We start from the raw sequence: 15,496 nt of genomic DNA on the forward strand, positions 1-15,496 counted from the left end.
CAAGAGCAACTGCAAAATCCTGCATTAAATGAAACTGCAGCTTCCAAGCAAAATTCCACTTAAAAGGCAATTCTGGTTTTCTTCCATTCTGGAATAAATTTCAAATGTGGGAGGGTGCACATGCTGTCCTTACTTCACCCTCCCCTGCCAGTTTTTGCAGACACAATGTGCTGAGCACAGGGAAAATTTCAGCTCAAGCACTGCAGCAGGCTGGAGCTGGGCTGGGATATGCACCCAGGGAATGAATAGCTGCCTCTTTACCCAAATTTAGTTCTCTCTTGGGTGCCACGTGGCACTGCTGCTCTCAGGGCACACTGGGTGGAAAGTTGCACAGAGCTGCTTGCTTTATCCAAGTCACGCCAAGAAGCAGAGGTTAACGTGCACCACTGCTCTTCAGTTGCATCGTTCAGGAAGCTGAGCCAGGCTGCGCTTGTTCTCATCTTCACATTAATCAGACACTTCCTAAGTTTAGTCTTGAAAGATCTTCTGACTACTTTTACAGGAAATTAGAACAGGGCTTCCAGGTTCTGTTACCAAGAGCCCAGTTTTATTTTAATACATTTTCCATGTTAAAAAAACAAGCAAACAAAACAACCAACAATATTATTTCATTGTATTAACTACAAAATATGACCAGAAGGCTTGGCTTTGTTATTTCAAACACTGAAACAACCATTGTTTAAAAAAAGCTTCTGGTCCAGTTATATACATGGTGAGAGCAGACAAAAATAGCAAGCTGCTTACTGACAGCTCTTGCTCCCTTCTCTTATTTCTCCAGAATGCTGCACGTGGTGAAGGCACAGTTAGATTTCATTTCTTATATGCAACCTGCAAAAAAATACAGTTCCAAACATGCAAGCTGAACACTCTCCATGAAGAATCATAAATCACACTTCCACTCAAAACCTTTCTCCTAGGATGAGTTGCATGCCATCTTTGTGCTCAGAGACAGTGAGACTTTGTAGGCATGGAGATGTTACGCAGCTCAACCTCCAGGTGTGGGACATGGGCTGTGCTGTCCTGCTGGCTGGGAGAAGACTTGTGCTGGAACAAGGGTCTGTCATGCTGGTCACTGCAATGGGCCCAGCTCCAGGCACAAAGACTGCCCTGAGGTTTTTCTTTATAATCATAGAACTGTAGAATCATTATGGTTGGAAAAGAGCTCCATCATCATCTATCTAGTCTCGCACAGGCCTCTACAGCAGCGCTGCTGCATTACTTCTGGTAAGGAGATAAAAACAAAAAAGGTTAAAAACAAGTAAAAATGCTCCTTCACACAGGTTAGGAAAGATTATTCATAGAAAGCCCACAGGATGCATTCTGTAAAAACAGTTCATGTGCCAAAACCCTCAGCAGATCCCTGAGGCGTGAGAATAATTCAGTCGTGAATGCTGCCAGACATTGCTGGTGATGCCATGGCAGCGGCTGTAGCAAACAGACTGGGGCTGCCCTCTGAGAGAGGCACTGCTGGGAGTAAGGGCATGAACCACCCTGTGTCGCCAGCAGCTCCTGCCTGACATCTCTTGCCCGGTGGCCTCTCAGTACTGCCTCTCTCGGCTCCGGCTCCGCAACAGGCCCAGCAGAGAGAAGGCACCTGCAGCCGCTGTCACAAACCCGATGGCACTGATGGCTCGGTTGGCCTGCGGAGGGAGAGCAAAACATAAGCACATGAATGAAGAGCAGGTAGAGCTAATCAGGGCAATGAAATGAGTAAGCGATCCCATGCCTTCATCCTTGTGCTGAACAAAAGTAGTACCCCAGCCCCAGGGAGCCTCCTGGTTCAGAGTATTTTGTGAGCCTGTGATGATTTGGACCCCAGCCCAGGGGCTGTACTGTACACAGCTGGAGCTGTGCCACAGTGCACAGACACACTAAGCGTCTCCATGCCAACCCCACAAGGATGGGCCCTGGGCAGCATGTGTTGCCTACCTGCTCAGAGACCCCCTCGCCATAGCGGAGCAGCGTGACGAAGTGCTCGCAATTGTTTCCCAGCAAGTCGTAGGACACCTCCTGGTTGATGAGGTATTCGGCACGTCGGATGATCTCCTCCAGAGGGAGGGGAGCGTAGGTGCCATCGTACTTGTTGTTGATGCGGTAGGTGTCGTTTCCCACCACCTCCTTCAGAAGCTGCATCCTCACCATGGCCTTTCGGCTGAACACCGACTTGGCGCTGCCAAATGTGGCTGGCGGTCCCTCCTCTGGGGAAGGCACAGGGTGAGCCAGGCAGGTCCCACACAGCCTGGCCACGACCCCAGAGAGCTTCTGTCTGGCCCCTGGAGATGCCACCCATGGGGCTTGCAGCCCCTATCCTTTCCTCTCTCCCATCCTGGAGCTGCCATTTGGGGCTGACCACCTGCCCCACAGTGCTCTCCGCCATCCCAAAGCACCCACCCCACCTCACCAGCCTTACCCACAGGTGTTACGTTGATGATGTACCCATCTCCCAGGTAGAGAGCCCAGTGCTGGTATGCTGGCCGAAAGATCTCAATCAGGTCCCCAGGCTGGGGATCTCCAGGGTGGGCGGCACTGAAGCTCTCATTTGCTGCCATCTTGCAAAATCCAGCTCAGGACATTCTTCTCTGGCTGGGCAGCCCAGGGCAAGGCACGAGGGGAGCTCTGGGGTACACAGAAGTTGTTTGCTGGGGGCTGGCATGTCAGGAGGTCATTAGTGCCTGGCACTTGCAGCACACGCAAGTGACAGCTGGCCGCTGCTGTGCTGGATGCTGTTTGCAGGGCCTGGCTGTGATCAGTGTGCTGGCAGAGGGCAAGGAATGAAATTCACCCTTGTCCTGCTGAGCAATTGAAGCAAAAGCCATCGTGGGCCATCAACAGCTCCCAGCACTCACCCCCATCCCATTGCTCTCTGCTGGGGTCAGGGGGCCGAGCTGTCCCCCCTGACAAGTCCTACTCCCATTGAGGCTCTCCCCAAAACAGCCCCCGCGGGCCGGCTTCGTCGGGCGGTGGCAGCCGCTCTCGTATACCGGCGGGGCCGCGGTGCCCCAAGCTGCGGGGCCGCATCCTGCTGCAGGCTCCCGCTCCCCGCTCCCCTCTCCCCGCTCGAGCTCTCCCCACTCCCCCGCTCACCCCTGCGTCCGTCCTGCTGCTGCCGCGGCCCCGAACAAGCCCGGAGGCGGAAGCCGTCCCGATCCCTGGCTCCTCCCGGCCGCTATAAATAGCGAGGAGAGGGCGGCTGCCTGCTGCCTCGCGTTGTTGCTGTACCCGATTGCCGGGTATGCAGCGATCCTATGGGGAGAGGGGTAAACGAGCATCTCTCACCAGGAGTCCTCCAGAGAAGGAGTGGTGGTGCGGTGCGCTGCCACTTGACTTCTTTGCTGGCAAAGAGAAGAGACGGAGGTGGAGCTCAGAGCCCGTCCCAGTTGCCGTTTTAGGGCAAAGACGTCAAGGATGGCTTTTCATGTGTCTTTCTGTTGTGACCCAGGGATTTCCTCCAGGTGTAGGAGCGCGTGGCCGTGCCCAGCACGTCCTCTGAGCCGAGGGGTGGGAGAGTGCAGCTGAGCAGCTGTGGCCAGCCCATGGCTGTTGCCAGAAAGGAAGGTTCACTGCCAGCAGATGTGTGCTCTGAGTGAGCTGAACCAAGCAGGAGATTTAATGCCCAGTGTCAGGAGAACCGATTGATTTGTAAGATCTGAGTAGTGTCAGATTTGTCATCTTTCTGGCTTCTATTATCAAGAATTAGATAATTCAGTGAAGTACTGCATTGCAGTTCTGCTTTCTTTATTACCCCCTTTCAAGTCTGAAGCACTTACAAGGCTTTGCAGTGGAAACCCGTAGCAATTCCTACGTTACTGAAATAGCAAAGTGTAGCCATGGAAACCCTGAAATCTGCTTCACCTGTGTACAGATAGGCTGCATTACCTGGGAGAAATGGAGCTGTGATCCTGCAGGGTGTGGGGCATCCTGTGCTCCCAGCAGCTACAGCAGGAAGCGAGCACAGTCAGCAGCTCTCAACATTCACAGAACTGCACTGTTAGCAAGTACAGGAGAGAAATAGGAAGCTGCTGCTGAACAGGCAGGAAAGCCGTGTTTAGAAATGTGGTGAAATTGCAGCATGACGTTGGCAATTTGTTTGTAGGCAGGTAGGTCCCTCACACTGATTCATTCTCATTACGTAGTGAGGCTGAAAGCCCCTTTCCATTCACATTCACTCCTCAATGGCGGGGCTGTGCATGTATGGACAGCTGGTATGTTCTTGAATGGACCCGAGCAAAATGCCTTTTGTCCACCTGACTGCCCATGGGGATTACAAGTGCTTTTCTGGCTAGCAGTGCTGAGGGAGGTTGAAAAGCAAACATTTGGTAGAGGAGTAAAACGAGGTCTTTGCAAGAAGGAGATAAGGTGTGGCTGAAGGAAGGGGCTTTGCTGAAGGCAAGGAAGCTCTTGTCTGACATATTTCCTTATCTCATGAGACCATGCAGAACTGCTGAGCAACAACAAGTGAACTGAGAGCAGGGAGAGATCATCACAAACAATACCTGGGCACTCAGAAAGGTTAACAAGCAGTAGATTTGGTGAGGGGAGACCACTTGAAGCCCCACCGATCCATTTCCAGAGTATTTTAAATCTCAAACTGCACATGTGAAGTAATGATGTATAAATAGTGTAACTCAGAGGAGCTGTGTGTGCACTCACTGCCATCATCCACAGATCAGGAACTGAACCAGAAATGTGGATGAAACCCAAGATGGTCATCCTGACCTTTCCTCTACCTCTCTCCATCACTCCCTTCCCTCACTGTAGGTTGTTCAGCCCTTTGTAAAATAATGAGGTTAACTAGCTTCTCCCAAAATAGCTGCTGCCATCAATAAAATTTTTAGTCAATTGTTCCTTGTGTCTAAGAGCTTCACTCGTGCCACTGGAAATTTGCTCAGGGCTTATACAATGCCTAGGCAGAGCTTCTGCCCCCTGAGTGGTGTTGGGACATTGGATTAACACTGAAGATCCAGCCTGTCCAATGCAGGAGCACAGGAACAGCAGCATTATCCTGTTATATCTCAGTTGGATGTCACGTGGTTTGGGATATTCCTTTGCTCATTGGGACCAGCTGTCCTGGCTATTCGCCCTGCCAGCTTCTGGTGTGCTACGAGCCTGCTCTCTGGCAGGGCAGTGTGAGGAACTGAAAAGACCTTGACTTTTGTAAGCACCATTTGGGAATAACTAAAGCATTGGTGTTTTATCAACATTGATTCCTTTTCCTTTTCCTTTTCCTTTTCCTTTTCCTTTTCCTTTTCCTTCTCCTTCTCCTTCTCCTTCCCTTCTCTTTTCCCCACAAATCCAAAACATAGCACTATAGGAGCTGCTCTGATAAAAATCAGGTCTACCTCAGCCAAAATCAGTACAATGCCTAAATCTTGCCACAAACACTTCTGATATTCTACTACTGAAGTGTCCTTATGGAGTCCAAGCCTGAGCTGATGCAAATCTCAAACCACATCTGTAAGTGTGACAACTTAAAAGTTTGCAAAGACCTCAAGAGAACTTTTGACAGGATTTCATTGTTGATGAAGATTTTGTTGCCTGCCATTAGCACCCACAGACAAGGGCAGATGACAGTCCTCATTCTTGTCCACTCCAGACAGACAGCAAGGAGGCTGCTGTCACTCCAATAATTACTTCTTTCAGACTGGCACGTCCCTGTGGGATGCATGGAGTGGGTTATCTGTTATCAGATCAGTTTGATATTGTTTTATTTTTTCTTTTCTCCCCAATCAATCATGCCTTGACAAAAGAGCAAAACTGTTTCCAGCTCAGTCATCTGTTTCTCTCCTGTTTAAGTATTTGGATATGGTGGTGTCACGACAACCTGCATGAGATGCTATCATTAATTCTGACCTTGTCAGTCTGCTGCTAGTGCCTCTATCAGAGGTATGGATGTGATGGCACTGCACAACTGTGCTTCTGAATTCAGCCTGGACTTAATGTTACCTCAACAGCCTCTGTGGACAAGTTAAGTTAAGACTTACTTCAGTTTGAGTCTGCAACATGAGAGCTGAGATATATTCCGGATGAAAAACTTCAGAAGCCTTCAGTAAATGCAATTATTTATTTATTATTTTGAAAGTGTTGGAAATATTATTAAAAATACAAGAGCAGAAAGTAATACATATGAATTGGGAAAAACAAAACAAAACATGCTAACTATAGGTATGTATTTCGGGGTTCATCTTGGTCAAATGCAGCATTCACTACGTAGCCATAATTGTGTTCACGTACTCCACCACCTGATGTATCCTCAGACTTGTGCAAAGCTGAATTCCGTGCATTGATATTTGCATCTGCCTTTCTGCTCCTTCTGTACACAAACAAACAAACACCAACAACCATCTTTAATTTCTTATCTGCAATGGGAGGTCAAACCGTGGTGTGAGTGTGCATGTCAGACCCTGAAGAACCCCGAGTGTTGTGATAGTGATGCATATGCCTTATGTAATAGGAATGGAACCTCTTCATTCCTGTAGAAAAAAGCTTTCCCTCATACTCCTCAAATGATATCTTGAATGCTGTACTTCCTTTTTGTTTCTGCAGATGTGGCATAGCAGGTGTGCAGACGCTGAAGTGAGTATGTCTTGCCCTTGCTGAATGTAGCAAAGCCAGGAATAGTCTTACCTGAAGAGATACACTGTAGAGGTGATGAGAATGACAACAGCAACCACTGCTACTGTAACTCCAACAGCGATGGCAACTGTGTTGCTCTGAGAACTGCTCTCTGGGATACTGGCGTCATCTGAAGAAGAAATGAGCCCGGTCACTGTAAGTGCTAAGAGCACTGAGAACCGAAGGATCTCCTCTATTTCAAGTGTGAAACTGCACTCTGTGGAATCAGACGTGCTTGTCTGCTTGATTTATATTGTGTTCTCTGACTGAACTGGCTTTCTGGAATGGTGTTAGACCAAGGTCCTGTATACTCTGCAGAGCCCTGCTGCCATGCTTTCTAGTATCAGTTTGCTGAGGGATCTGCCCCCTTCTTTCTGTTTGAATGTACTAATACAGACCTGACCACCCAGCTTGTGGTACAAGGCCCAGTTTCTACCTGAAGCAATAGTGTCACTGACTTGGTAGGAACCTGTACTGGAATATTTCTAGTGTCAGCTTCCACTGTGCCTGGGACTAAAACACAACCTGCCCTTGAAAAGATGTGATGAGGTCCCAGACAGATCTGACACCCTCTCCCACTGAGTTCCTTACTGATTCACAGCATGGAAATTAAGAGCCAGCTCAGTCTTCTCCATAATGATACACCTCTTTTTTTTTTTTTTTAAAAAAAAACAAAACAAAAAAAAACAAAAACAAAAACAAAAAACTAGTGGTGTGTGTAATTCAGGCAGTGAAATCCAAACTAATTTTATTACCTATCCTTTCAATGTTGCAGCTTTGTCCTGTGTACAGCTCTGTACATTCACAGTAGTAGCTGTCAGAGGTACCGTTGGTTGTTTCAGAGCAAATTCCATCATTCTGGCAAGGACTTGGCATACATGGTCCAGCTATCAAAAAGGAGGGAGAAAGGCTTGTGAATCTCATGTAATCCAGCCCTGAGAGAATTGCTCTTGGTTAGATTACACTGCCACTGCTGGACATGCCCTGTGTTCTAAGATCTGTTATTTGTTTTGTGTTTGATAACAGGAGTATGGGAAAGAAACGCTTTCTATGACAAAACATCAGAGAAGGTTCTCCAGTAATCTTATTAAGTCAGCTTATTATTTCTTCTGTTCAGACTGCTGCAAATAGCCCAGACCCAGATACATCCTATAAGCAGTAACTCAAGACTTCTTAGCAGTGAAGGTTTAGTGTTTCACTTACTCCTGTAGCACCCACGAGTGTAGTTTGCGATGTTACAGATTTCATCAGAACCACACACTATGTTAGTGCAGGTGACAGTGGAGCTCTCTGTGCACTGGCATTTCTGGGAGCAGTCATCAGTGGTGAACTCTTCTCCAATCTGGAAGATAGCAGATGAATGTTAAAAAATATTAAATATCAGTATCAAAAACATGAATGGAACACTAGAGCCCCATGCTACTCTGATTCTTCTTGATGAAAGACAGCATGGCAGATCTCTCTTTTTTGTACTTTGAGTACAGAAAGCAAGCAAACAGCTCATTAACCCAGTTCCTTGAAACTCAAGGAATATTGATGAAAGTTCGAGGTGTGAGATCCTAGCCCCAGGTTGGGTACATGGACAAACAACAGTATCTAACTGTTGCTGGAGATAAAGTAGCAAATGCATCATGTTGTGCCTCCAAGACAATGTGCAAAGGTGCCATGTGTCACTTCTCTGGCAAGCCCCATTTGTTTAGAATGTCTGCCTCCTCCCATAACACCTTTACTTGCTTTAGGCTTTGTCTATATCAAATCTTCACTGCCAGAACAAAGCTTTTTATCCCACAGCTGGAAGTGTGGGATCTCTGGATTCCTCAGAATCCAACCTCGATGGGGTTCTCTTCATGCTGCAGCCAACATTACAGACTCAGCCCCTTCTGTGCCACTCTTCACTGAGAGGAGAGGGACCATGGTGTCCAAGGGAATTTTTCTATGACTGGTGTATTACACATTTTAGAACCTATTCTGGCTGTTTACAGTAATAAAGATGAAAAATTAACAAGGAGGTCAGAGTGTAATCATATTCTTCCCCCAAGTGCCTGCAAAGTATTCTGACAGGCAGGGTTTCAGAGGCAGACTGAGCAATACATTCTCTCTTCCCTACCTCCAGAGACCAGAATATTATTAAATAAATTGCTCTTTGTTTCAAAGTTACATGCTGAGGAGAACAAAGAGATTATCAAAATAATTAGCACAAGAAAATATTGTTTAGCACTGCGGGGGCTGTCTGGCCTGCTGAGACATTGTACCTCATAATATTTGTCGAGGTATGTGCAGCCACATTCTCTGTAAGGCACGCAGTCAGAGTCACTTAGAATGTAGCCAGGGAGACATTCACAGCCTTCAACACAAGGCGATTCACACTCGGAGGGGCTGGTCATGTCGCTGCAGGATGCTGGGCATGCAGTCATGCATGAGTTGTATTTGCTGTTGGATGGACACGACATCTCTGTAAAAATAAGGAGAGTCCAGTTATAACAGGTTGCAGCTACACGTTGCCTCTTCAGAGCTGTTTTGTAAGGGAAAAATGATGAGCACACATACACAGAAATATTCATACATATATAATGGTAATGAAGTTATAAGTGAATGACCAGACAGTAAGGAAATCCATTCTCAAAGCTATTCATATGCTGTGCTCAGAGTCCAGGTTTTCACTGATATCAAATTACTTCTCACACATATGGAGTAGCTGAAGGCATCAGAGTAGTTTCACAGCTCTGAGAAGCGTACTTCAGAAATACAAAATCCTCTACCCATGGGTAATGCAAGGTAAGTATGGCCTGGATTAACCACTCAGCTTGGGAAAAAAAATGTTTGGAAAAAGAGGTTTGAGATTATTGTAAATTCTGTTTCAGCATTTTTCAGTCTGAAAGACCAGTTGGGAATGGAGATGTTTTATTTTTCTCATGGAACTTCTCATGGCAGGGGAGCTGACTACTCTACTCCCCTACGTAACTTTGTAAGGTGGAGTCTAGTACAAAACATCAATCTAAGACTCAGAGGCAGCAACAGAAGAGGAAGTGTGTGTGCTAAACTACGAACAAGATTGAAGTGTGCATCAATGTCTGTAAGACCTTTTCTGTATGTTTGTAAGACCATTCATGATATGACATCCATGACATGCAAAGCTTCTAGCAAAAACTTCTAATCTCACATTTTGAGAGTCCTTTAGCCAGAAACCACACTTCCATTTTCTTCCTGTACTTACCACAAGCAGTCTGTTGCCTCCAGCCTTCCATATCGACTCCTTGCTCCTGACAAGCAAGCACGTACTCTTTCAGATGGCGACATAACGTCTCAGCAGCATCTTCTTCCACACACATATCAAAGACACAGCTCCTGTATGCAACATGAGAAAGCATTCATGCTCTATACCTTTTATTTTTTGTTTGCTGGTGCTACCTTCTCAACTTTGCTGATCATCTGAGTATCAGTGGCCTGATTTTCAGAGGCAGTGAGAACTGAGGTGAATGGGATCTGCAAATATACAGTATCTCAGAAAAATAAAGCAGCCACTAAGAAAGTAAAATGGGCTGCCCAATCAAATTCTAGAGTGAGGAGAAAGGTGGGCTTACATTAAGAATCAGGATATAGACCCTGAAGTCAATGGTCCATTTGTTTGGTTTAAGGCACTTTCACGTTCCTCTCACAGCTAAGAGAGGCTTTGAAGTGGGCACCACCTTTCATTGTACATGACTTACAACTACATGAGTAAAGAAATCTGGCAGCTGCTTGGCCATTCTTTGACTGATGATGGATGAATGATGATCCTAAGAATTAATCAACAGGTTTCATATGGTTCAAAACCAGGTGTGTGGGAACTGTGTACATAGGAGGCCAGATGAACAGAGGGAAATTTCTTGCCACTGCCATGTAAGTTATTCTTCACTAAACTGTTTTTTTGCACCACTCTGTGAAAGACTGAAGAACTGTCACTGACAGCGTTAGTCTCTGCAGCTCTGACTTGAAGACTGCATTTTACAAAACTACAATTTCTGAAAGGAATCTAATAGGGGCAGGTACTGACTAAATTATCACTGAATGTGAATGAGAACTCTGAGAACACTGGAGATCCCAACCTACAGGTATAATGTTCAGTGCTGCTGCCTTAGGTAAAGAGGAAAGCTACTTTCTAGAGATAACAGAAAAGTGAAACTAAATAGAGAGAAAACAAATCTTAATTAAAAAAAAAAATAATAAGGGGAACTAAACATATAACTAATAGAAGCTCTGGACAGTTCTCCGAAGACATTTACTATCCTCTGCTCCTGGAAACTGAAGATATACAGTTCTTATTAGAGACAAGCTCCAAAATAGTTTTGGAAGTGCAGATTAAAATTGCCCAGATTGCAGCAGACACTTACGAGTAGTAGGGCTCTGGTGGGACTTCAGAATGACAATTTGCAAAAGGACCGTCCAATGCAGTCAGGATTTGACATTTAGAAGTGCTGTTTTCTTGCATCAGCTCATTTTCACTGCAGCCTTGATAGAGCCCTGTATCTGGTTCCTCATCACTCTCATCTTCCACAACAGCTTCTCGGCTGGAAATGAAGTCATTATGAAACCATCAGATCTCTGTACATCCAGCATTCATAGCACTAGTTTGCAAGTAACAGCATCTCTGCCTTGTGATAGAATTGTCAGCTTATTTCTTTCTCAATTTTTATACTGAATGTGGAGTGGGTATATAAAGTAAATCAAAGATGTACTAGAACAATTCCTACCATTTTAGAGATATATGGGTTTTTAAATCTAACAGAATAGCTGTTGTTATCTCCACAGACATTCGATATGACACAGGTTTCATGCAGGCCTCCTTCACCTAAGCCATTCAATAATAATTGAATGCTAGGCAGCGTAGTAGACCACCATTTCTTGGAGGTATGTTCACTTTCACTGGAGAACTGGCTACATGCCTGAAGTGTCAGAATTCTCCAGGCATAACTTTCCAGAGCCTCTCTATGCTCAATATTAGCCTACATGCTGCTTTCAGCTATTCTGCTGGACAGGTTTTCACGGCTAAATTGTATCCTGATGGCTAATACAATTCTATTTACATACTGAAAAGAAATACAAATAATATAATGAATTTTGTTGGTGGTTAAGCAACCTCGAAAACCTTTCAAAGCAAATTGAAAAGCTGGAAGGAGAGAAGAAAACTTAGTTCCCTGTTTCAGTGTTCTGTATGGACTAATTAGGGCAGCTTGGCCTGATCACAAATATCACACTGATTTTGATTCAAAAGAACGTCCCAGGTTTTTTTTGTACTAGCAGAAAACACAATGTAGTCATGAAAATAGGGAAGTTAGATACCAGAAGAATCTCTTCTGTGAGGAACCGTGAATTCATCTTGATGGATTTTGAAAGTGCCTTCATGTTCCAGAGGGAGGGATGACACTAAACCAGGATCTGCCTGCCCATCCAGCAAATGATGCATTTAACCTTTGCCAGGACCCACGAGCTTGGCAGATACCATATATACCTGTGCCTTAGCTGTTGTAATGGCTGTGACTCCAAAGAAGCACACTGAACTAAAGCAATGCAGTGACAGCTCAGGCCTCTTTTGGCAAGATGGAAAGGCACTGCTATTGCACCTTAGTGTTGAGTAGGAAAACTCCTTGGAAGACTAAAGAAAGAAGAAGTAACAGAAACCTGACTGCATAGTTAGACCTGGATATTAACTATGGCTTAATTTCCTGACTTCCAGTGGCTGTGCTTGCCAGGGATATTAATTAGAAAACTAGGTACCTGAAACGAGAGGTTCTTTTCACAGGAACCTTCCAGCTCTCACCAAATGCATTCACATTCTTCAGCCAAACACCATCTGGGTTTGTGAAGTCATTTCTAGATCTCCCGTCAAAGTTACCACACAAACCTTCTACTCTGTTGTTGTAGGTGTTGGCCAGCTTTATATCTAGGAAAGTTCAAAGGAAAAAATAGCCATTACAAAGAAATATTTTCTTCCAAGTATATGGAGGAGGTGGAAAGAAGTGTGAAGTACTGAATTCCATGATTCAGACTGCAGCTGGTAGTGTGATGCAGGATTTGAAATCATCAGAAAAACCATGGCTGTGTTACATCGTAAAGCAGGGGTAACTCCACTTTGAATAGAGGAGGTAATGTGTTTTCAGCTTACATGAATGAGTTCTGTATGCATGATACAGAAGTCCTGTTGAGAAACACTGAAGAATGAGATTATCTGGAACACGCTTGAGAGGAAGCACATAAAAGAATGCACTCTCAGTTGTTCAGCTTGGGGACCTCAGTCATGTAACTGGGTTAAGCTGGGAAAGGGGCAGATCCACACTTGCCCCTATCTTTCTGATCAGCAGCTTAAAGTCATTTGCTTTTGTTTCCATCACTCAAGCCTTACTTAACATTAGAAATAGCAGAACAGTCTGACTCCACATAGAATTTCTCCTAAATTCAGGTGGACGCAGATAAAGAAGTGCCAACTTCCATGAGAAATAATTTTTGTTTCAGTTTTCTGGAAGATGGTGTCACAAAAAAACCACAGGCTTAAAGGGTGAAAATTTCTAATCTTACCTTGAGTTTAGGCATACTTGGTAATGATAACATTATTTGACACAGTGCATATATATTCCTGCAGATTGTTTTAGTATCACTTACCTGCATTTTGATCACCATCAAAGCTCAGGTATAAGCCAAAATCTGTCTCCAGGTAAATTCTTGTTATCCTCTGATAGATACGAATACCGTCATGAGGACGAACAGGGGCTCTCACCCTTACACCATCCAACTAAAAGGGAAAGAATAAGTTAATACTTACAATATACATGCCAAATTCATATGTGGCTTTGATACAGGTAAATACTGCAAAGGAGCATTCCTCTTTTCTGGCTTTATGATAAATACGTGATATTTTAACCTGGTAAAAAATGCAGTATTCAACTTTTAAAGTAACAAAATCACATATTAAGGAAAGTGATCTGGACACAGTGTTCTTACATCATTGTCATTCCTGAGAGATTTCCACTGCTGAACAAATATGCATTTATGAGCCAATGTATGCTATTATGGACCAACAAAGAGGGCAGAAATGAAGTTTTCCCAGCATAATTCACTCTTGTCCCTACCACTGATCATACTTTGTGTGGCTTTATTGTAAGTTTTGGATATTTGGTATTTTATTCCTAGATGTCCATTTATTTATTCTTTTTTAATAGAATCTATCTTTCACAGCATTAGAAAAAAAAAAGAACACAACTAAATCCACAATTTTTCCCCATAGTACTTTTGTAATAACACTGTTAGATGTAATACTTACATTCTTTAGAACAAGCCTTTTATTTATCTGTTTTACTACAAAGGAGAACCTTTGTCTGTGCTCTGCAGTCAGTGAGAGACTTACCAGTATCTGCTTGCCTTGCCTGAATCGCACTTCGTGATTGTAAACGTTGATGATGACCTCTTTCAGGTAAGTGATGCGTCGATTCAGACGAAGAGGATAGTTCATGCCTTCAACACTGAACTGTGTCAGAGTGTCAGGTAGGTCAGGGATGGTCTGAGTCAGAATGTACGTGTATTTCCCTTGGAAGTGGTGCACCAAACCATCAAATGTGATATAATGTGGATCGCCTATGATCCGGCACTTCCCAAAACCTAAAGAAAAGGTGTTTCATTGCCTTCCAAATCTTATCATAAATCTGTTTAATACAGATTAGATAAAAATAATTGCTGCTGACATGCAATCCTCTCTAAATAAAAATGTGTGCTCAGGCATCACCCTAGCAAATGGGCACTGAGATGGAGAGCCAACCAGAGAAACTCATTCTTCTGCTGAGAACCAGTGGGAACCAATAGAACTGAAGCATGGCAGTAGGGTTTATTACCTTTGTAGGCACTAAGCTGTACACATCGGTCCTCAGCAGAGGAATGACTGCAACACAGCATGGCTTGCAATGGGCTTGTAAAGGTGTTGGTTTCATAATCCTCAGCAATATATTACAACAAAATTATTTGAACATGACAAGCAGTGCCTAATTTTGAAGTTAGACTGTGTAACTGCTGTAACACTGATCTCTTTTGAGGTTACTAAACTGGTCATTGGGTTCACCAGACCTTTCAGATGCAATGACTATCATCTAAGTATTCTCTTTGACTACAGTGTGCAAAGCCAATTCCTTAAGACTGCTGTGGTGCTTCAACTGTGACACTCTGTGAAAAGGGAGCAAGGGATAGCTGGATTTGCTCTATGCTCCCGCACTGGTCATTAATACAATAGGACATATGCCGTCCTATTCTTGAAAATTGAAGTGTAGAGGCATTAGGCAACAAGATACCTACTAAACTGTCCAATTTACAATAAGAACATGGGATTAACTATAACACAGCAGGGCTGACACCTCAATGTAAGAACTTAGCCAAAGCAAGTACTGGATGAAAAGCACCAAGATTGGCTAATAAGTATCTGTTGGCTATTAAGTATCTGCTCTGTCCTGTTTTGCCTCTACTTGTCATATTTTCAAATCAATATGCAGGAGAAAATAAAAAATTGATTGCCAAAGGACTCATAGATGTACGTAATAGACTTTTACTTTTGGTAAATGCAGGTGGATATATATATAATATATATATATATTTAAATCAGCGAGAATGACCTGCCATGTTTCTAGGTGTACATCAATTTTCAAACTCTTGTTCTACTCTTTTCTTCAAATTCCCTGTTTCGTACTGTAATTTCCTATTCTGAGAAATGAGGCCTTTTTTGTGCTTAATAATGTGTCATCAACAGTACTGTCAGACCTGCCTCTTCATGTTGTAAAGGTTGGAAGTGCCACAGAAGAAAGAATGCACACTCACATCCCTCCCTCCTCCTTCTCTAGTCTTCATGTAATAGCAGATGAAGATCTGCCTG

At 44.2% G+C, this 15,496-nt stretch overlaps 2 protein-coding genes across 5 annotated transcripts in view; both read right to left on the reverse strand.

Annotated features, from left to right (window-relative positions):
* Positions 1 to 494: 494 nt before the first annotated feature.
* Positions 495 to 3,486, reverse strand: PLAAT1 (phospholipase A and acyltransferase 1). Of its 4 annotated transcripts, none has more exons than XM_052686216.1 (4): positions 3,085 to 3,251; positions 2,411 to 2,616; positions 1,930 to 2,198; positions 495 to 1,221 (listed from the first exon to the last, which is right to left on the reverse strand). In XM_052686216.1, exons 2-4 carry the CDS (start codon positions 2,547 to 2,549, stop codon positions 1,216 to 1,218), a joined length of 414 nt encoding a protein of 137 aa, XP_052542176.1. In that variant the 5' UTR covers positions 2,550 to 2,616; positions 3,085 to 3,251; the 3' UTR covers positions 495 to 1,215. The 4 variants fall into 4 exon arrangements, with proteins under 4 accessions (XP_052542176.1, XP_052542175.1, XP_052542174.1 ...); XM_052686215.1 differs by having other exon boundaries at positions 495 to 1,640; positions 3,085 to 3,249; XM_052686214.1 differs by lacking the exon at positions 3,085 to 3,251 and adding an exon at positions 3,277 to 3,486 and having other exon boundaries at positions 495 to 2,198.
* A 2,561-nt stretch (positions 3,487 to 6,047) lies between these two features.
* The window catches only part of LOC128082045 (uncharacterized), a 68,998-nt gene continuing 59,549 nt past the window's right edge, over positions 6,048 to 15,496 (reverse strand). Inside the window, exons 89-98 of the mRNA XM_052685870.1 lie at positions 13,991 to 14,241; positions 13,249 to 13,378; positions 12,367 to 12,532; positions 10,983 to 11,159; positions 9,827 to 9,957; positions 8,865 to 9,064; positions 7,816 to 7,954; positions 7,368 to 7,499; positions 6,625 to 6,742; positions 6,048 to 6,310 (exon numbers count right to left, since the gene is read on the reverse strand). Of these exons, the coding sequence (XP_052541830.1) occupies positions 6,157 to 6,310; positions 6,625 to 6,742; positions 7,368 to 7,499; positions 7,816 to 7,954; positions 8,865 to 9,064; positions 9,827 to 9,957; positions 10,983 to 11,159; positions 12,367 to 12,532; positions 13,249 to 13,378; positions 13,991 to 14,241 (1,598 nt within the window). The 3' untranslated portion in view covers positions 6,048 to 6,156. The remainder of the gene's footprint in view (positions 6,311 to 6,624; positions 6,743 to 7,367; positions 7,500 to 7,815; positions 7,955 to 8,864; positions 9,065 to 9,826; positions 9,958 to 10,982; positions 11,160 to 12,366; positions 12,533 to 13,248; positions 13,379 to 13,990; positions 14,242 to 15,496) is intronic.

The sequence above is a fragment of the Tympanuchus pallidicinctus genome, unplaced genomic scaffold, assembly GCF_026119805.1.
Source record: "Tympanuchus pallidicinctus isolate F22 unplaced genomic scaffold, pur_lepc_1.0 scaffold22, whole genome shotgun sequence".
In the NCBI taxonomy this organism is placed as follows: domain Eukaryota; kingdom Metazoa; phylum Chordata; class Aves; order Galliformes; family Phasianidae; genus Tympanuchus; species Tympanuchus pallidicinctus.